This window comes from Halyomorpha halys, unplaced genomic scaffold, assembly GCF_000696795.3.
Source record: "Halyomorpha halys isolate HHAL.00 unplaced genomic scaffold, Hhal_1.1 Scaffold547.1, whole genome shotgun sequence".
In the NCBI taxonomy this organism is placed as follows: Eukaryota; Metazoa; Arthropoda; class Insecta; order Hemiptera; family Pentatomidae; genus Halyomorpha; species Halyomorpha halys.
Genome location: NW_027111872.1, coordinates 114,711 through 136,441, shown reverse-complemented (window position 1 = coordinate 136,441; position 21,731 = coordinate 114,711). Strand labels below are relative to the sequence as shown.

The 21,731-nt window shown below is 28.2% G+C and overlaps 1 protein-coding gene across 5 annotated transcripts in view; it reads left to right on the top strand.

The window, feature by feature from the left end:
* The window catches only part of LOC106684134 (ABC transporter G family member 23), a 230,167-nt gene extending 221,578 nt beyond the window's left edge, over positions 1-8,589 (top strand). For all 5 annotated transcript variants that reach the window (XM_067049798.1, XM_014426032.3, XM_067049799.1 and 2 more), the window contains 6 exons: positions 1,145-1,260; positions 1,430-1,500; positions 1,581-1,669; positions 1,951-2,127; positions 2,688-2,774; positions 6,484-8,589. In XM_067049798.1, the coding sequence (XP_066905899.1) occupies positions 1,145-1,260; positions 1,430-1,500; positions 1,581-1,669; positions 1,951-2,127; positions 2,688-2,774; positions 6,484-6,698 (755 nt within the window). In that variant the 3' untranslated portion in view covers positions 6,699-8,589. The remainder of the gene's footprint in view (positions 1-1,144; positions 1,261-1,429; positions 1,501-1,580; positions 1,670-1,950; positions 2,128-2,687; positions 2,775-6,483) is intronic.
* The last annotated feature ends 13,142 nt before the right edge of the window (positions 8,590-21,731 follow it).

Below are 21,731 nucleotides of genomic sequence, written 5' to 3'. Positions count from 1 at the left end.
TATATATACATTAATAAAATTTGTTTTAATTTATGTAATTGGTAGAGGTTAAGTTAGTGATTTTTAAAATGTTGGATTGTTTATTTTGTCTTCACAATTGCAATTATTTCATTGCAATTTGTGCTATAATGATACACACAGTGGCAATGAATTCATAAATAGCTTAAAATAGAAATAAACTAATGGAGACTAATGGTTTCTCCTCCATTAGTTTATTTTTATAAATATTATCAGTGGATGATGAAAGAAGTTTTAAAAAAGCCATTTAATAATCTTAGTTAGCTAAGATATTTATGAATTCATTGTCACTGTGTGTATCATTATTGCAAAAATTTGAAATATTTACAATTAAATGTGATTACTAGCATTTTTATGAAATTACTTTTAATACCAACTGTAAGAGGCTCTGTGCTATGCTATGTACGATTATTAACTACCTTCTTGCAAAATTTTAAATGAAATAAAAAATACTTAGTAAATTTTAGATAAAATTTTAATTTTTTATAATTTTTTGAGGTTTATTACTTCCATCATTTTCAATAAATTATTATTTATTTATCCATTAACATTGTACAACGTTTCGGGACCACTGTCCCATATTCATGCACTACAAAAACCTCATGATTTCATATGGGAAATCATGTCCTCCATTTTTTCATCTTCACTTCTCTGTGGCACAGCTATCAATCTACCCCAATTTATTGAAAATGATGGAAGTAATAAACCTCAAAAAATTATAAAAAATTGACTCACCAGACTTCCTAGAGAGATAATCCAGATAAAATTTTAAATATTTAATTGATAAAATTTGCATGGAATTATTGCTCAAAAATTTTATTGCTTACTTTTTTGATGCATCAAAAGTTGGATGCATATGCCTTCTATCTGAAAATTTGACAGATTCTATATTTCCCTAAATACCCTATCTGCACTAAATGAAATAAAGATGGCACATTATTACTAAATATTGTATGAAAACATGTAAGAAGCATATTATTTTTTAAAAAGTTTAAAAATTTTTTTAGTTATCGAAAAAATAGTTCATCTTTGTGAAGTTATTTAGATTTTATTGTGGCAGTTCACTGTCAATATATGTTATTGTTATATAATTAAATATGTCTAAAACAGATAATTGAATTTCTAGATCAACAAATCGCTTATTTGCTGCAAAGACAAATTATGGCTTCTCTTAATAATTTTGCAAAAGACATGGCAGCAGCTTGTAGTGTACCAGAAAGTATGTTGGATGTTCCTATGAGGGTATGTATTTAACTTTCTTTAACTTATTTAGATAGATTACTAATATATGATAAATAAATAATGAGCTAATGTGGTCTTGATAGAATGAATATAAATAATTAAATTTCTTGTGCTAATTTTTCATTATATTGTTTTATTATGTAATTATAAGGTTATAAAATATTTTTAGATGCATGAACCAATATACGGACCTGCAATTCCAAATTTTACTGATTTTGCTGCACCAGGAGTAATGCTGACGTAAGTTTCATTAAAAAACATCTATATTAATATTATGAATAATCCATTCATTGAATTTTCATATACTTTTAAAATTTTAGGATCGTTTTCTTCATCGCAGTTTCTCTGACATCAGGTACAATGATGATAGAACGGGATGAAGGAATTTTGGAAAGGTGCCTTGTTTCAGGTTTGTTTATATCATATAATTTAGTGAGTATTTAGAGTAGTGAATAGACTCAATATAAATATTGGTAAATAGTTTACAAAAAAAATCTTGTGCAGTTCATGCATTACACAATTTTCTCTTACCATCTTGGATGGTGAAAATTTCATTCAATAAATTTTAATTTTTATTCCTGTAAAATCGCAATACTCCCCCTTACTATATATTCTATTTATCAATAAGTGAAAGTAAAATACTTCAAAACTTATATTTGCTCATATTTATAGTTTATTATTTATTTTCAGGAATCACAGGCTTAGAAATCCTCAGTGCACATGTTGTAACACAGTTTTTCGTGATGTTATGCCAAGCAATTGTGACTACCGTTACGGCTCTGTATATATTTAATATATCCAATGAAGGAGATCTGCTCTGGATTACATTGATGATGGTCTTAAGTGGAGTATGTGGAATGACTTACGGTGAGTCATCAAAATTCTATTAGACCCCTATTGTAAAGTTTTATCTAATTTTTTTTTTAAATAGCAGTTAATTAACATAATATTTTTTTAAAGGTAGATGTTTATAATGCTCGAATTATTTAATTATAACTATTATTTTTTTTAAATATGAAATATAATCTAAAAAAAATTTATTTATATTATTAATATTGATCATGTATTATAATCTAAAGTGATTAAAAAGAACATTATTTACTTATCTTACTATTTTAATTAAATTATACTTGGATGAATGATTAAATTACTCTTTATTGTTTACTTCTCATTTATTTTTCAAATTAACTAACACAATTACTATAGATATAGTTTATATATTTTTATTTTTTTTTCTGCTTCAGTTGGTAATTTTTACTTATACTGTAATTTATTAATTTTATATTCTTACCTATTATTAACATTTATTTTTTTAGCTAGAATAAACTGAATCTACAATAAACTTCATGTGTTCTGTTGAGAAAATTTGGTCCAAGATTAAAATATATTTTAATTTTTTTTTAAACTTTATATTTATCGATTTTCAGGTTTTGTGTTATCTTCTATCTGTGATGACCTCAGAAATGCAACTTACCTCTCTGTTGGAAGTTTCTTGCCATTTATAATGCTTTGTGGTATGTATTTGGTCGTTTAATATTTTATTGAAAGTGTTTGTAAAATATTATTACTGAATACTATTCCAAACTGGAAGAAAAACTAAATTTATAAGACCATAATTGTTTCCTAATAATTTTCTTACTTTCACTGAACTTCGTCAACAATTTTAGAAGCAGCACCCTTTTTATATTGAGTAAGAATTTAACACTCACAATGAATACATAGAAAATTTTTTCTTAATCTCTATGAAATGTTTTTCTTTTATTGTGTTGAACCACAAATTTTTATTTTAAAAACTTGTTAAATATAAGAAAAAAAAAATCGGAATTTAGATTTAGCGCTATTTTTTACTTTGAATCAAGCCCATTTCTTCAAAAATGGAAAAAAAAAATGTCCAAATCTTTAAAAATCCTGTAATGTTACAATACACTGTAAATCCATCAGATGCATTAACTTGTTGTATCCATCTGATTATACCATTGAAACTCATTGTATCATTATTAGTAATGATTTGTAATCTGTTTGTAATAAGTACAGTTAGTTCGGCTGCAAAACTCAGGAAACTCAGGTATTTTTCTCTCCTGTTATTATTTCGATATTTGTCAAGTATTTTTTTTCCTTATGAGCTTTAAAGAACTAATACTCTTCCAAAATTAAAAAAAAAATCTTCATACTTAAGGAAAACTTTCTTAGCACAAAAATAAATGTTAAATATTGTAAGAAATACTCCAAATTTAGAAAAAATACTTATGAAATTGGATTCAGAACAAACTTTTCCATTAAAATAACAAATTTCAAGTAATCATCTCAAAAAATAAACTCTACAAAAAATCTGGATGGCGTTTACCAAGTTTTATGACTGGCCTCAATTAAAACTCATTTAATTTCAAACAATAAAACAATTTTAATGTATAAGAAATTTGAGCTTTGCCATTCATGAATGATGTTGGGTGCAGAAATTAATTGGAGTTCATTTTTTTCTGAATGAACAATCCTGGTAAATAAAAAAAGAGTTGTACTATATATCTGGTTGTACTATATTTAATGCTAATTTTTAAAATAATATCTTTAAAACATTAGTGGTGGTTTTATAATTTTAATAATTAATACAAATATTTTCCTGTAGGGTAATTGATCGCTAATTGGTGATTGCTGAGCAACTTTAATTTGTAATTCTTGTAGGTTTTGCTTTGTCCATTTCAAAATGACTCACTACTTAGTATTACTACACAGTATATGCCTTAGGCTCTCTCACAACATTGCTTCATTCCTCTCTATTTCTGGTCTTCTTTCTCCATCCAGTGATTCCTAAAACACTCAGATCTTCCTCGGTATCATGCATCATTATTCATTTCCCAAATCTTCTTTTCCAATTATAGAGCCATAGTTAGCTGCTCAGCATACTTCCTATTCAGCCAAGTCATTCTATTTGCTGTGCCTTAATAAATTTAACCACTGGAATTTCCTTGAATAAAGAATATAGTTCCACGATAGCCTGAAGACTCCAGACATATCATGCATCAAAAATACCTATAAGTTTTTCTCAAAACTCAAAACATATCAAAACAAAATGGATAATTACTAAACGGGTAGTTTACTGGCCTCACTTTAGTATTAATGTTTAGATGGTCTGGGCCAAATGAAAACCATTCAATTCATGTGTAAAATTCTACAATTTTTATTAATATTTTATTTAGTTCTTAATCCATATAAAGCTGTGGTGCCTGAGATTGTTAAGGCCTCTCTTTAGCAACCTCTTCAGGTTGAATTTTATTCTGTGGTAGACTCATAGAATGAAACAACCTTCCCACTCAGGCTAGAATAGGTTGGTAACCAGTATGATAACCACCCTGTATGCTAGAAATAGCCTAATAAAATATAAACTAAACTACAAAAAGGTTTATATTCCATAATAGTATAGGTTAACAAGTCAGCATTATGGTATTAGACAAACTTACACAATAAATTGCACTGTAGAGAAACAATGGAACATTTTGCACAAAATTTTATTGTTTTCATAATTTAGTCTTGTCATATTCTTGTACCAAGTTATTCAAATCTAAAAGAGTCTGTTATTACTTCATAACATACCTTTATCGATCAACACATGTGTTTATTTATGCAGTCCTTTCATCCAACATTTCGGGCTCTATGCCCATTTTCAAGTTGTTTTGTTCTGAAAATGATTATTAAAACATCTATTATCCAGTTTTATTGATTAATATTGTTTTTTATAATTTATTACTTAATATACATTATTAAATTAACATTTCATTCTTTCCTTTTTATAATTTTATTCTTCATTTTTTTCAGGATATACTAAAATTTATTTCTTTAATTTTGAATTATTAAAACATTTCCCTTTGTTTTTTTAAAGTAAATTATTAACTTGAACTAAGTATTTTTTTTTTTTTTTTTTTTATGAATTTTTATATTTTCCTCTTTCATGAGCTTGTGTTGTTTAATGGCTTTGTCCATTAAATTCTTTCTGTAGTTATAGAATTTTTATGTTATTAAGACCATCTTTTAATCTTTAAAAATTAAATAATTACTTATATGAATACAAAATTAATTATTAGATTAAGAGTATGCTGATATAAAATTTATTACCTCCAATCTGTACTTAGCAGAGAAGCAGGTGTACAAATTATTATATCAATCAATATTAAGATATGGGATTGAATGTTATGGTGCAAGTATTGATAATCATTTATCAAAACTTGCAATTCTACTGCATCAAACAATAAGATCAATAATGTACTACAGTAATAAAGCAGAAAATCTTAAAATTATTGGTACTTTACCATCTAACCTTTTTTTATTTTTACAGAATCATCTTAAAATTTATTGATAATAATTTATTTAGAAAAGAAATAATATATCTGAAAAAAGTTAGAAAAAAAATTAAATTTGTCGAACCACCCTATAACAATATATTTGGTAAACGTTCTTCAAACCATATGGTACCATATCTGTTCAATGGTTTACAAGTAGAACTAATAAATAAATCAACCACAAAGAAAATTAAAAAAGAAATATTTGACTGGGTACTTTCTTACTTCTATGATTCCTAATAACTGATCTTGATTCACGAAATGACCATATCTGCTTGTATTTTTTCTTATCTCCACATAATTATTCATTATATTACGATTAAAATTAGCTATATATGTGTGTGCTTAGTTATAGATATTATTTATTTAAATATTACTAGATCCTTATTTTTATCTTATTCTTGTTTTGTATTGTTTTATTCTCATTATTATATTAATTCACTAATTATAAATTTGCAGCATTATTATTTACTTCAACGTCCTTTCAGTATTTCTATAATTTTTTTATTTTATTTTTTTTCATAATTATTATTTATTTTGTTTGCTTTATTTTCATTTTAGTAATTGCTATTTGAATTATTAGTTTTATCACTAGAGATCAATTCATATTGTACTGATCTAGCTTATAAATTGTAGTAGCTTTCACAATGTCCTAATACTCAGAATTGTAATTAATAAAATTCACTTATGTCTTATCATTTTTATGTGTTATTTTGGCACCAACCAATAGGTGCTGTCATCTGGTCAGACCATATTTGATGTAATTTTCTAAATAAATAAAAACAAAAATTTTTCTATTAAAACCAGCTTTAAAACCTCCCATTTTTTAATTTTTTTTTTCTTCAATTTCATATTTCATATTTCTTAAATAATTTTTTCACAATAATTACAGGAATAATTTGGCCTGTGCAAGGAATGAGCAAAATCTTACAAATGGTTAGCTACTTCCTCCCGCTGACTCTATCAACAGAATCACTTCGGTCGATACTCGCCAGAGGATGGGACATAAACCACCCAATAGTCTACAGCGGCTTCATAGCTTTGGGTGTATGGACTGTCATATTTATGATTATAAGTGTACTTCTGATAAAATTTAAGAAGGGGTAGATAAATTTTGTTTGGTTTACGACAATCCCTTCTAAAAAGAGCAAGTGTTTATGAGAGAAGACTGTTATGATATCTTGCCTTTGTGAATTTTTACTAGTGCATTGGGATGCAAATAGATGGTGCATTGAATAAGAATATTTATGTATCAGCAACGAAATATCCCTTCTTGTTGCTATTTATACTTTGCCATCAAACTAAACTGTGATCCATTAGTCTAAAATACATTTAAGATTTTTAGTTTTTATCTTAGGAAATTTACTTAGTTTCAAATAAATAATACTAAGAGAAATGAAATTATAACATAAATAATCTAGATCTGTGGAAGAAATCCAATAGGTTTATTATTAAAATCTGACAAATCTAGTCCTGATTTGATTAAACTATAATCAAACTATTCTGTTAGCTTATTCCATTTAAATTCAAATATACGTAATTTTAAATTTAATGATCATTGATGAAAACTAACCCGACATAATTAAGTAAAATATAAGTGGCTCAGAATCCAAGGTTTACAAGTGAAAATATTGTAAATAATTTTTTTTTCTATTTACCTGTTCCTGATTGAAATATACAGAGCCAAAACTAAGAAATCATTGGTTAATATATATTTATATATAATGAATCATAATTTCAGAATTATGTCTATAAGAAAGCTAGGAAAGAAAATTAGGTTCACAAAAAGTCACTTATATTCTACTATTTTCAGATGCAGATAAATACTTACGATAAATTTTTCCATTTATTTAAATTTAAAAAAATTTTCCATTTCTGTCTTCATTATAAATGAAATCTGTGTCATGATCTTTGCCTTTTTATGTTGTCCCAAAGTTAGTTTATGGAAATATCGGCCAAAGATGTATCAGTACGTTTTTTCTTTGAAGGAAAAATTTTTAAGGCTATTCAAAGCATTTAGCTTATTTTCATATGAAGATAGGCTTAATGATTTGTTTTTGACTTTATTAACTTTTTACTATATTGCTTTTTTTAAAGCCTAATAAAAAAATTTACTTGTGAAAAGTCATCCTTAAATTTCATCTTATCTTTACTGCAATAATATTCTTTGGTATTCCACAGTATTTATACTATATAATTTTCATTAAAATTTTATAATTATCTAAATAATTGAATTTAGATTCTTTAGTACCAACTTATAAAACCAAAAATTATACTTAAATGTTTTAAAAAAATAATATGTTTTTTTAGATTCCCTTCACATATTACCTAAAAAAATATATTTATAAAATAATCAAGACACCTCTGAATGTATAGTATTTTTATACATTAAATTCTACATATTGAAATTTTATATTTTGTATTTGACAAAAAAATAATAATGTGCTAATGGAATTATGTGAAATTCTTTTTGTAGGAAACCATCCAATTACTTGTTATTTTAGTTAGTCTAACACAACATAATATTTTAGAGTAACATTTTTAATAATGAATTTGAACTGTATAAATAGATTTAAATATTTATTTAGTATATAAAAAGAAAATATTGTTCATTTTATAACGATTATTTATAAATGAGTTTTCCATCTAGTATTTAGCTGTACCTAATCAACAAATTAATATTAATCTATTTTTTTAATTATGAATGCATTTTTCTTATTATGATTTTAACTTGATTAGCAACAGTTGAGGTATTCGGTTGTAAAATATGGTTTCTTGCATTTATTGACAAAGGAAGTTTTAAAAGAATTACGTTGCTATTAAGTTATGGCAAGTGACTGCTGGTTGACGTCTATACAATTGTAATCTACAAATATTTTAACACTATCAAAATTTTCATTTGCCATCTTTTACATCCAAGTGCCTCATTAATTTAACTATAAAAAAAAAGTATAAAGGTGTGTTCCCAGATGAGTTTTTAACTTTCATAAAACTCTTCTTGGAATAAGTAACTAGTTATTACTACATTTTGTTGCCAGTAAGTTGTAATTAAATTAATAAATATTCCAAGATGAATGTAATCAATATAACAAGTGTAGAAGACTATAGTTTTTCTTTGTTAGTAAAAGAGAAGAAATATTTTTGCTCATTTAGTCATATAGTAAATGTAATAGTAATTATTATTGTATGTTAATATTTTATGAATATTCATTATTATATTTGTAGAATGTGAAGAAAAAAGTGTTTCTTTGCTCAACGATATATATAAAATAAAAATAATGAATCTCAAGGCATATTTCCTTTTTCCCATTAAAAAAAAAGTTGATTTTTACCAATTACAGTTCTCTTTCCTATGTATTTATATTATATTAATCACTCAAAGAACTTTAGAAAAGGTTAAGCAGGTTTCTTCTTTATGATAGTTTTAACTTCTAGTTCTAGGTCACATTATTGCGGATGTCTGTCATTGCTAATGACAGTGTATTTAAACATTAAAGTTTGATTGCCAAATGCTTTTCTACATGCAGGAAAATACTATGGAGAAGGCAAGTTGTGTAAAGAATAGAAATATTTTTTTGTTTAATATTTCTTTGTAGCAGAGCCTACTAATGTATAAATATATATATATATATATATATATATAGCGTTAAACATATAATATATTAGTCCAAGAGAGAGCCTATGCAATACAATCAACATTTCTGATGAAATCTTTGAGAGCACTTTTTTGAATCTTCATTGCATTGCCAATAAAGAAATGAGAGTCAGCCAGCCAGATCACACTATCTGCAAAAATTGTTATATATATTTTTTAACTTTGTAGGAGTAGTAGTTTTCATGATATTTGCCAAAATAAATTCACATGATGTTGATTCCTAGTTGTACTGACAAATCATTTGGCATTATGAAATGTTATATCTCAGGAACCATTAGACATACAGATGTCTGTCCGCAGTCAATGAAAGCTAGTAAAATGTACCATGAAACACTTTATGACATTTATTGTCATTGGAGTAGGTTTTATGATTTTTAAATATGAATATGAATTTTTCATTTGAAATTTTGTCTAGACAACTAGAAATCAATTTATTTTAGCTAATATCATGAGCACTACTACTTCTACAAAGATAAATGACATAAACTACTTTATTACACATTACACTAGCTATAATTTGAGTTTTGGCAGACATTTGTATGTCTAATGGTGCCTGAGATATATTTTTTCATGAACCAAAAATTTTGTCTGAACAACTCGAAATCAACGTATTGTGAATTTATTTTGGCAGACATCATGAAAACTATGACTCCTACAAAGATAAATGTCATAAACTACTTTATGCTCATTAAACTTGCTTTAATTGTATTTAAGTGCTAAAAGACATCTGTACATCAAATGATTTCTGAGATATAGATTTCCCAAAATGAATTCACCAACTACTGATTTTTCAATACATTTGTGATGAAATGTGCCTTTTTAAAAAAAAATCTTGGGAACTATAGGACGTAAATAGCTCTTTTTTAGGAGTCATATCTTAGCAATTTACTTTACTTTAAATGGTGTTCCCCAAATAAATTAGGTTTTTTAGAGCTGTAGGTAGTTATAAAGATACGGAATGCTGAATGAAAATTTTTTTTTTTTTTTTAATATATGAAGAAAATGGTTGCGGTAAAAAAAAAAAAATAGTTTTTAACTATTTAACGTTGACGTTTCGCCCCACTTTGCAGGGCTTCATCAAAACTAAAAAGATACAAAAACAGCTAAGAACAATACAACAATAAGATACAATAAGGTAAATTAAGGTAGGATAAATATTATGTAAAAAATAAGTGATAAGAAAATTATATATACATAAAAGGAAGGAAGACATAAAATAGTATAAATATATAAACTTGGATAAACAATGATACAGTAAAAAATGATGTAACAATGGTAAGAATAAATAATTACCTAAACCATACACTTAAAAAAGTACAGAAGGCGCATATAAAATGAAAAAAAACAAAACAGAAAAGTAGATGTGGGAATACAAAATTTAAACACACTAACAGACGGAAAATGAAGAACAAACTTGAGATTAAATAAAGGTCATGATAGAATAAACATAAATAAAATTAATAATGATAATAAATGAGCATAGAACAAATCAGGACCACCTACCTGTTCAAAGCAATATAGTACAAGAGCGGGAAGTAAAAAAGGCTGTTATTTCACCCCAATTTTTGATTACTTTAATGAAAACTATGTATAATTAATAGTCAAAACTGATGGGTCTACCAAGTATAAGGTAGAGGGAAATAATAAAGACGGCTGTTTCAAAACCTTAAAAAACCATTAATTTTTCATTCGGAGCTCTATGTATTAAAAAATACCAACAACATTAGAAATTCTAAAATATCATTATATAAAGGAGAGTAAATTTACTGAAATATGAGCCCTAATAGAGCTATTTACGTCCAATAGTTCTCGAGATATAGCTTTTTAAAAAGCAACATTTCATAAAAATGTACTGAAACATGAGTAGTTAGTGAATCTATTTAGAGAAATTTATATCTCAATAACCATTCGACGTACAAATGTCTATTAGCACTCAAATTAAAGCTAAATAATTGTACTATAAAGTAGTTTATGACATTTACCTTCATAGTATTTTTCATGATACTCGCTAAAATATATTGATTTATAGTTGTTCGGATAATAAATTTGATTTATGAAAAACTTTATTTCAGAAACCATTGAACGTACAGACTGCCAGCAATGACTGCCAGCACTCAAATTAAAGCTAGTTAAATTTACTACAAAATAGTTAATCATGTTTATCTTTGTAGGAGTAGTAGTTTTTATGATATTTGACATAATAAACTCACAAAATGTTAATTTCTAATTATTCGTATAAAATGTTGGATTTTTCAAAATATATATCTCTAGACCCATAAGATGCACATATGTCTGCCAGAACTCAAAACAAAGGAAATTTAACTTACTATAAAGTAGTTTATGACACTTATCTTCGTAGGAATAGTAGTTTTTATGATATTCACATATGAATATTAAGCTGGCAAATGAAAATTTGTCCGAACAACTATAAATTAATTTATTTTAGCAAATTTCATGAAAACTACTATTCCTACGAAAATAAACGTCATAAAATACTTTATAGTAAGTTAAACTAGCGTTAATTTGAGTGCTAATAGACAACTGGACGTCAAATGATTTTTGAGAAATAGATTTTTCAAAATAAGTTCACTAACTACTGATCTTTCGGTACGTTCCATACAACATTTTTAGGAAATGTTGCTTTTTAAAAAGCTATATCTCGAGAACTATCTAACGTAAATAGCTCTATTAGGGCTTACATTCATAGCAAATTTACTCAACTTTAAATGATCCTCTCTGAGATTTTCGATTGTTGTTGGTAGTTGTAATGATATAGAACTCCGAATAAAAAATTAATTATTTTTAACGTTTTGAAACAGCCGCCTTTTTTTATTCTATAACTATTATTATCATTACCTATACTTGGCAGACTCATCAATTGGGATGATTGGGAAAATTGGGATGAAATAACTGCCTTTTTTCTTTTCTTGGGCTCTTGTACTAATAGGTTAAAAAGACATTGGATAAAATCGGAAGCGTGGAGGAGTGGAGAGGAGGTGGCTGGCCGTTTAACGGTTATATTTCTATTGCAAATACGTCGCGTATACAGGAAATAGTCCTACAAATAAAAAAATTAATTTAAGTTAATAAGATAAATAAATATAAGTGAATGTAGCGATAGAACCAAAAGTTTTGTGCAGACAACTAGAAATAATCTTTTAATATATTCTGGCGAATGTCATAAAAACTACTAGTACTACAAAGATAAACGTCATAAACTAATTTATAGTATATTAAACTACCTTTAATTTTAGTGCTACTTGACATCTATCTCTACGTCTGATGGTTCCTGAGATAAGAATTTCCCAAAATAATTCACTGACTACTGATTTTTCAGTATATATTTCAAGAAACATTGCTTTTTAAAAAAAATGTATCTCGGGCACTATTGAACTCTACCAGAGCTCATATTGCAGAAAATTTACTCTACTTTAAATGATGTCTATTAGGTTTTCTGGTGTTGGTGGTTGTTTAAAAAATATGGAGCTCCGAATGAAAAATTAATTTTCTTTAACATTTTGAAACAGCCCCACTTTTTGTTCCCCCTAATTATACTCGTCAGATTCATGAACGGTTGATTGGTATATAATGGCTTACATTTTGAGGTTTGTGGATATGTTGTATTATTTTTACGCGTTTGAAAAATAGATTAACATTACTTTGAAATGGTTTGATAATTAATGTATGGAGAAAAGAGGAAAACTATTTTTTCGGGTTGATAACAATTTTTCGGAAATAAGAGTAATATAGACTTATCTTAGAAGTTAAGATGGGAGGGGAACATGTGGCTCGAAGTAATCCACCAGGACGCTTCTACACAACAATGAATGCAAGTATAGTAGGCAACAGACCACCTGGGCCCTACTTATAATAAAGTACAAACTAATTAAGACTATTAGTCTTGTAGATTTAACTTAACACAGTTACACAGACTTTTACAACAGTAACTTGTACTGTAGTACTTTTTAATTCCTGTAATATTAGGGGTATTCATGATCTTTGGTTTAACATGTTAAAGCGTGTTAAATGGAAAAACTCATGTTAAATCGAAAAAAATTGCCTTCTTTTACCGTGGTAAAACGAAATAACATTTAACATGGCTGATAGTCTGTTACTTGGTCTGTTAAATGGAGAATGACGTCACACAATAGACCAGTTGAGATCGCCGCCATTTTTGTTGTTGTGACAACTTAGTTCTTTCGTGTGTTTGTGGTATTCATATCCCTGTTATTAAACCAGAATGGATAATTTTAATGATACATTTGAGAAAAAAAAAAAACAGTAAAAAAACAATGTAATTTCATTCTACTATCTGAAAATTTGTAAACACTCGCCAGATAAAAATCTCACTATATGAACCATGTAATTATTCTTAGGGGACATATGTCCCAGAATAAAGTTATTTTTTCATTTCATTTCATAAGCTAAACTTTCACACAAATTCCACTTTTCACTCACTCTAGGCATGTTGTAATTAATTACTTAAATCAAAACTGAAGTAAACAATAACATGAGGGTCTGGAAGGAAGGTTATAAACATAAAGGCTTATACAACAAGTTGCTGAAAAAATCCGCTAGGGGCTCTTGTGACTTCAAATAGGGCTGCTCACAATCTTATAGTTATAACATTTAACATGGTAAAACATTTAACATTTAACACAACATCATGAATACCCCTATTATATATAAGATAGTCATCCCTATTATGAAAAAAATAATATTAGTGTTATTACCACGTTGTTTCTATACTTGTATTTATGGACCAGTATTAGCTTTAATTATGAAACAGGACCTTGGAAGGCCAAAAACCAGATGGAAAACTGGAAAACACTTGCCGAAGACAGGCAGGCGTGAAGAAGGCTAGTTTGGGCGGCTAAAGATGTACAAGGCCACTAGAACCGAGCGGAAAAAATATATAGACTTATTATATACTGTTGGAAAGCCAACGATTTTAGGAAAAATAAATGTAACATCTATAGTAATAGAAAGTAATGTAAATGAAATGAAAAATAGTTTATTATTCTGGGACTAGGTCCCTTTAGAAGAATTACAAAGGTAATTTTAATTGTTTAATAACATTTATTGGCCATATAACATTGAAGCCACACTTAATCATAACTTATATACACAGAAAAAAATAGATGAATTACAAAACTTACTGACTAAATAAAAAACAAAACAAAAAAATAATTACAAAATATCTATACTAATATAATAATGGATAACATTGGTGAACCAAAAGGTGGCTAAATAGAAGAGTTTTAAACGAGGGAAGGGTTGGTACATGACGTATGTTAATATTCTATAGAATATATCTATTCTATATCGAATCTATTATTTTTGGTTTCAGCCTGTTAAGTAGCGCTGTAGAGAAAATCTTATAACTGACAGATAGCAAATAAATTACTCTGTAGTTGTGAGTATCCATCTTTGATCCTTTTTTATGCAGGGAATGTATCAGAGCGGTCCATTCTGTTGGTATTTTTTTATTCTATCTAAATATATACTCCCATCATTATTTATTTATTGATTACTAAAAGTAATTTTCTGAAAAGTATTGATATTTAAGTTAGTCAGTCTGTCAGTTAAAATGTTCTTTTGTAAAATTAGTACGAGATAGTAATGCAACAGTGAATAATATAGAAATATCTGTTCTGAAACGAGCGAGGATTAATTTCTACTAAAAGTTGAAAGTTGTGCGGTGCGCGCACCATACCAGATCTTTTCCTTTCCTTCCAGTTTCTCCAGTTGCCTCACTTCTGAGCAGCAGACTCTCGCTCCTCCAATAGGCAGCGGGGTCTCAGACTAGCTATTATTGATACTCAGCATAGGGAGGAGGGATGGGTGGAGGGTGGTAGGTGACGGCGGTGGAAATGTAAATGTTATCGGGGCACAATGGGACTGTTTGTTCCAGGCGAGTTAGTGGAGAGCTAACTAGGGCCATTGTGGTTCGGATCAGGGGGCCATTGTCTACTCCATTCATTGTGCTCTCTAGCTCCGCTCTCTTTTAGATTCTTATACATGAGCTATTACCCCTGTCGGGTCCTCAAATGAAGATTGCAGTCCTTTGAGGAAGGGGCTATCAACATTATCCACCAAATTAGAACATGTGTATTAATTTACACATCCCCTACTTTTGTTCAAATTAAAAAAAATAGTGAAACGGTTTTATGATCTTAGATAGGGTCAAGTGTCGAGACTGAAAATATGAACTATGTATCTCAAAAGAAGAAAAAAATTTCCCATAAAGATATTCCCAATAAAGCTTCTTTTACGGAAATATTTTCGATATTATGAATTATTTAGGTTATTATAAACAAATTAATGTGTGTTCCAACTACTTTATTAGTGAATGTAAACATTAGTCATGCTGCCAAATTACATTAAGTTGCTACAATACACAGCATACCAATCAATCCATGATCGGACATATACACAATACATATATTCGTATGTTATAACAATATTTTTTTTCTTTTTTTCCCTCCTTTTTTTACTCTTTTTTCTCATTTTCTCCTTTTTCCCTAACTATCAATACTAATCTACAAATCCTAATACTACAGATACTAAATACAAATATTTTGTTTTATTTTATTTCATTAATTTACTCCTCTTTATCCCTTTAGCAATTTCATTACACTTGACAACTTTATTCAATTAACTTGGCAATTCTATTCTCTCTATCTCACTCTTTCAGATCTCCCATTTCCAGTGATCAGACAACAATGTGGAGTCAAACCAAGGAAGGGCATATAATAGTAGTGTGGCATAGCATGTGTGTTATTGTTTTGCAAGTTTCTTCGTAAAGAATTATAACCGTTTTCCAAGCTTACACAGATTTTTTTATACCACTTTCGACTGTTCAGCCGAGATTGCTGAATGTGCCGATAGATTGTCTATATTACTATTCTTATTTCCGGAAATGTTTCAAACTGGAAAAAATGTCTTTCCTCTTATCTCCTTTAATTAACAATCAAATCCTTTTGTAATTTTTATTTATCTATTTTTCATTACTAATAAACATGTGGGATGGTTAGTAAATTCAAATAATAAAAAATAAATGTACTTAGAAGATAATAATTTTAAATTCATAATTTAAACCCCTTCTCACAATTTAAATGAGAATAAGACCTATCTGAAATTGAAAACAGCTTATATTCATTTACCGAGTTTAATCGATATCGTTGGAGCCAAAATTTGACAAAATTCATAAAATGTGAACTATTCCACATATGGGTTTAGTAAAAATGAAATGTGTACAAATACTGTTTTTACTATATATATTTTTTTTGTTTCAAATAATTATAAAATATAAATCTGCCAATAACATGGTATGGAATTAATCATTGAAATAATAATATTATAAATTAAACAAGAATATCAAATTTTCTTAACATTTGCAGATACTAGATCTAAACTAAATTGGGGAGAATCTTGAAGAACCGAAACAATACTTTTGAATTCATTATTTTACAAAAATGTTTATGATATATCAAAAAAGAAATAAAAATGCAATTTGAGCATAGATAAGTTATTAGAAAAAAAAAGAAAAGAGGCAGAAAATTAGTTAAAAATTAAATATGTTTTTAAAAATTCTAGTGTCAATTTTGTGTAAAAGGTTGAATAATTTTAGAGTTTAATAATTTTTTAGTTAAAACAATTGTCGAGGACAATTTTTAACTAAAACTAGGACAATGCTACTATTGGCATTACTTCTATTTTATTTATTTTTATTTTATCTTCGTCTCTTTTTCAAATTAACTTTTTTTTCCCTATCCGAGAGCTATTGTTTGTTTTGTTAGGTCTGCAGATGTCGCTGTTTTTGTTATTAACATTATTTCTCCCTCTTATTAAGAATTATTATTTTATCTTAATTTTGTTTTTAAATTATTACGTTATATATAGTTAGGGGTGTGTTTTGTACGAGACTAACCTCTCCCCCATAACCAATTATTAAAAAAAAATTGTATCTGTTATATCAACCATGTAAGGCTGGTATTAAATAAATTAATAAAAAATAAAAATTTATTTGAAATAGTTAACCATTTTGTATTGCTAACAGTGATGAACAATGTATAAATATTGTTAATGTCATGTTTTATTATTACCTTGTAAATAGTATTTGAGTCGTGTTAGTGTTTAATTTAGTTACAATTATTTTTATTTATTTTATTTTAATTGGATAAAATCATTTGAGAAGAAAAATGTGTATTTGTATTTGAGTTGTTATAATTAAGTTATAGAGACAGTTGCTAAGATTTTATCACTAAGAGGTTGTAGTACAAGAGCCGAGAAGAAAAAAAGGCAGTTATCTCATCCCAATTTTTGATTACTTTAATTAAAACAAGGTATAATTAATAGTAAAAATTGATGAGTCTGCCAAGTATAGGTAGGGAGAATATAAAATGGCGGTCAAAATCTTAAAAAAATATTAATTTTTCATTCGGAGCTCTATATCTTAAAAAATAACAACAACACAAGAAAATCTAAGAGAACATTATTTAAAGAAGAATAAATTTGCTGAAATATTAGCCCTAAAAGAGCTATTTACGTCCAATAGTTCTCGAGATATAGCTTTTTAAAAAGCCAAATTACTTTAAACTTTTCTAAAAGATTAGTAGTTAGCTAATTTATTTTGAGAAATCTATATCTCAGGAACTATGTGACATACAGATGTCTATTATCACTCAAATTAAAGCTAGTATAATGGACTCTCCAGAAGTTTTAGACCTTCACCTTCGTAGGAATTTTTCGTAGTAGTTTTCATGATATGAGCCGTCATGTTTTATTCCCTCTTCCTATATTTGGCAGACTCATCAATTTTGACTAATAATTAATTATACCTAGTTTTGAATTAAGTAATCAAAAATTGGAGTGAGATAACTGCCTTTTTTCTCCTCTTGGGCTCTTGCACAAGCAAAATATCTTCCTCTGACCTGTCGGGGTTGATCAACCTTTCGGCGTCCAGTATATATTATATTTATTTGTTTTGTTTTTTGTAAATTAGTTTATTTTCGTCTTCATAATTTATTTAGCTAGTTTTATTTCGTCTAAGGTGTTTTTTCATTGTTTTAGTCATATTTGTTTATTTTAGTTTTAGTTTTCAAATGTTTAAATTGACCAAATAAATGTTTATATCTGAACCAGCTAATTGTTTGTTCATTTCAAAGCCTTCCAACAAAAAGACTTAGTCGATTTGTAGTGGCTTTAACAAATATGAAAGTCAATAATTTACTGAAGAAGAAATTGAGGCAGCCGAGTGAGCCCGATCTCTCCCGATTCATACAATTTCGGCTTCGTTATAATTTGTTAAACTGTTGTCTTCTTGGCAGGAACAAATTCGATATTCCTTATTCGCACCTCGAGAAACCCTAAAATAAGAATCTTTATGGCAACATTAAAATATAAATTTATTGTTTGAATTTGGCATTGCGCCAGATTTTTTCTGATTGTATAAGTTCAAATAAATATTCGATCGGTTCCTTCAAAAAAGAAGCTGAACGATTTTATTGAATCTGGTGTCTTATGACACGCGCTAAGTAAATATTTTAGGTAGGCCTGCGTTATGTTGAGTGCTGACTGTAGTTTTTATATTTTATAAAAAGTGATATTGGAATAAATGAGAGACGCCAGACAGAGCCGTCGTGGAGCGGAGTGGCTGGAGAAAGAGCCCCTGGAGAAACAAACATTGTGGAGTGCGGTAGCCCAAATATTTGGCCGAAAGGTCCATTAGTACGGTCTAGACCGGGGCGAGTCATGTCTCCTCGCTCTGTAGTGGTTTGTCAACGAGTCGCTATTGTTTGTTTAAAAAAAGTTTTCGAGTGCTGTTTTCGCTAATTCAGTAAACCTATCCCTATCTATAGTCGGGGATGGCTTAGGCAACTCCTAGCCAACATAGATACAGCTCTTCCTTAGCAAAGTCGACAAGCTTGGACATCAATGACTAATATAGGAAGTACCCCTCAAAAAATGGATCCTCAATTTGTTATGGCTAATTATTAACTTCCATGATGTGTGTGATAAAATTGATCTAAAAAGTAAAATATATATAGTGATTTTTCTTTTAATAATTACCGAAAATTTCAATTCTTTAGTATTGGAGTTATTTTTGGTTTCAAGAAAAGTTTGGAAGATATCAATTTGTTTTTTCTAGTAATTTCCATAATATGAGCGTTAAAAATCTGTAAAAAACATAAAAAATTATCTTGTCATGAGTTCCTTTGATACAAAACAACATTGATCTGAAAAATTAATTTTTTTTTTTTATCACCAAAAATAGTAATTTTATTATTGTAATTATTTCAAAGTCAAGATAAGTCTGGAAGATAACAATTATTAATAGAAGAAGTGCACCAGAAGTGGATCCACAATTTGTTTTGCCTGGTAATTTCCATAATGTAGGAAGCGAAATTAATCTAAAAAGCTGTTAAAAAAAAAAACATTATCTAGTCATAAATTACTTTGAAAATAAAAAATATTATTTTATATGTATAATCTTTTCACTTTCTTAAATTAATTTAAGATTGTCCTTGGAGGATGGCCGAATTGGCCAAAACGTTGGATTTTTAAAGAAATAAAGTTACGAGTGTTGAAACATAAATTGGATACAATTTGTTTTATTTAAACAAAAAAAATTGTGTTTTTTCATTAAAATAATTAAATTAAATTGAAATCTATTCCACTACAACCCATGAAGGGTCTGGGGCTCTGTACTTCGTAAGGAAGTACTGTTAGCAGACCAGCGGTTGTGCAAGGCGGTGGTTTGGTCAGAATCACGTTCAACCGCCAGATTTTTACCCAATTAATGAGGCTGGGTGGACCACAGAGTTGACTCTTGGTTACAGTGTAACAGAAAATAATTATTTGTCCAGGATTTGAACCTAGGTCCTTGGAGATAGTAGCATTGCGCCTTACCACCGTGCCACTGCACTACCTTCAATAATATAATACGTATAATGAATACTGTATTGCTTCGGGATTTACGTTTATACAATATTATTTTTTGTAAGAAATAAACTAAAATAGGTTTAGTCTACGCCTATGCTTTTGTCTACGGATTGTTATTTTTATTTAATTTCCTATTTCAGTTTAGTAAGTTTAGGCAATATTGAATGAAATTATAAGTGAATACGTACGTGTATTTATGTACGTTGTCTATATTTAGTTCTCGATGTATTTTAGTTATTCTTGTGTAATATGAATGGTTGTTAACAATTTAGAGGCGTTTGTTTTGGATTACTTATATTTTTTTAAGTTGGTTGAATTAATGAAGATTCATATATGTGACAAGAATATCTTATAAAGCAGGGGTGGCCAAGAAGTCGATCGTGAGCCCAATTTGGGCCGATCATGGATCGCTTGCGATGTCTGGTGGGATTCCGGGTACCAATAACTTTGAAGCGATTGTAGAAGACAAAGCAAACTCGAGCAATAGTTTCATATTTCATATGAACCAAAAGTTATTAATTAACCATGGTCTTTTAATTCTCCTGGACATGAGTTTTTTTGACCCTTTAAATAATAATTGTTTTTTACGTAGGTAGATAAGCTGTATATCTGTATTTCAGTAAAATGTGTACTCAGCGAGCTATTGATATATTAGAAAAAAATATGTCATATTATTCCTTCGTGATACATTTTCATTGAAATCAAATTATTATCCCCACTGTTCATTTTTGGAACAACTTTTTCATATTTACGAACAAATAGTAATAATCTTGAAATAATTTCGGAAATTCGAATTTTTAAGGTAATGCGTGTACGGAATGCTGCTATCAAAAGTTGGGTCTGGCAATTTACTATCTCCATGAGCCTATATCTCCAAAACATAATAAGTTATTTAAAAAATAAAATATAGTTTGAACATAAATATTACTTATCTACCACCATACCTCACTGGAATGCACCTGATACTGAAACTGTTTATAAACATAGTATGCATTTTACACCACTTCTTCCCCCTTAGATTACTCCTACGTCAAGTCGATCGCGAAAGGCTTATGAGATAAAAATTAGATCTTATATACAAAAAAATCGACCCCTGTTATAGAGCATACATTTATTTCTGGAAGATGCTTTTGATTTATTATTAAAATACAGTATTTTCCTTGAGTTTTCTAATTTTAAATTAATATGGTAGTTGTGTATAACTTTATTGTCTAACGTGACCCTTAAGTATTTCACGGTTTTGGCCAAAGGGATGGAAGTACCATTTAAAACTATGTTCAAGGTGTAACCCCAATTTTTTAATGTAATTCACTCTTTTTTAAAGCTTCTTTGTCTAGGTATTAGTGAATGTGTCAATTCGGTATGATGAGGAGTAGAACTTTTCATCGTTTTTGATAATCATTTATGAATAAATTGAAAGATATGGGACTTAAACAGGATCCCTGCTGGAGACCGATAATGGTAAATAAAGGATGCTATATCATTGACTGAAATGGAAGAGGATCTATTGAGTGAGTAATATTCGATATTTTGGAATA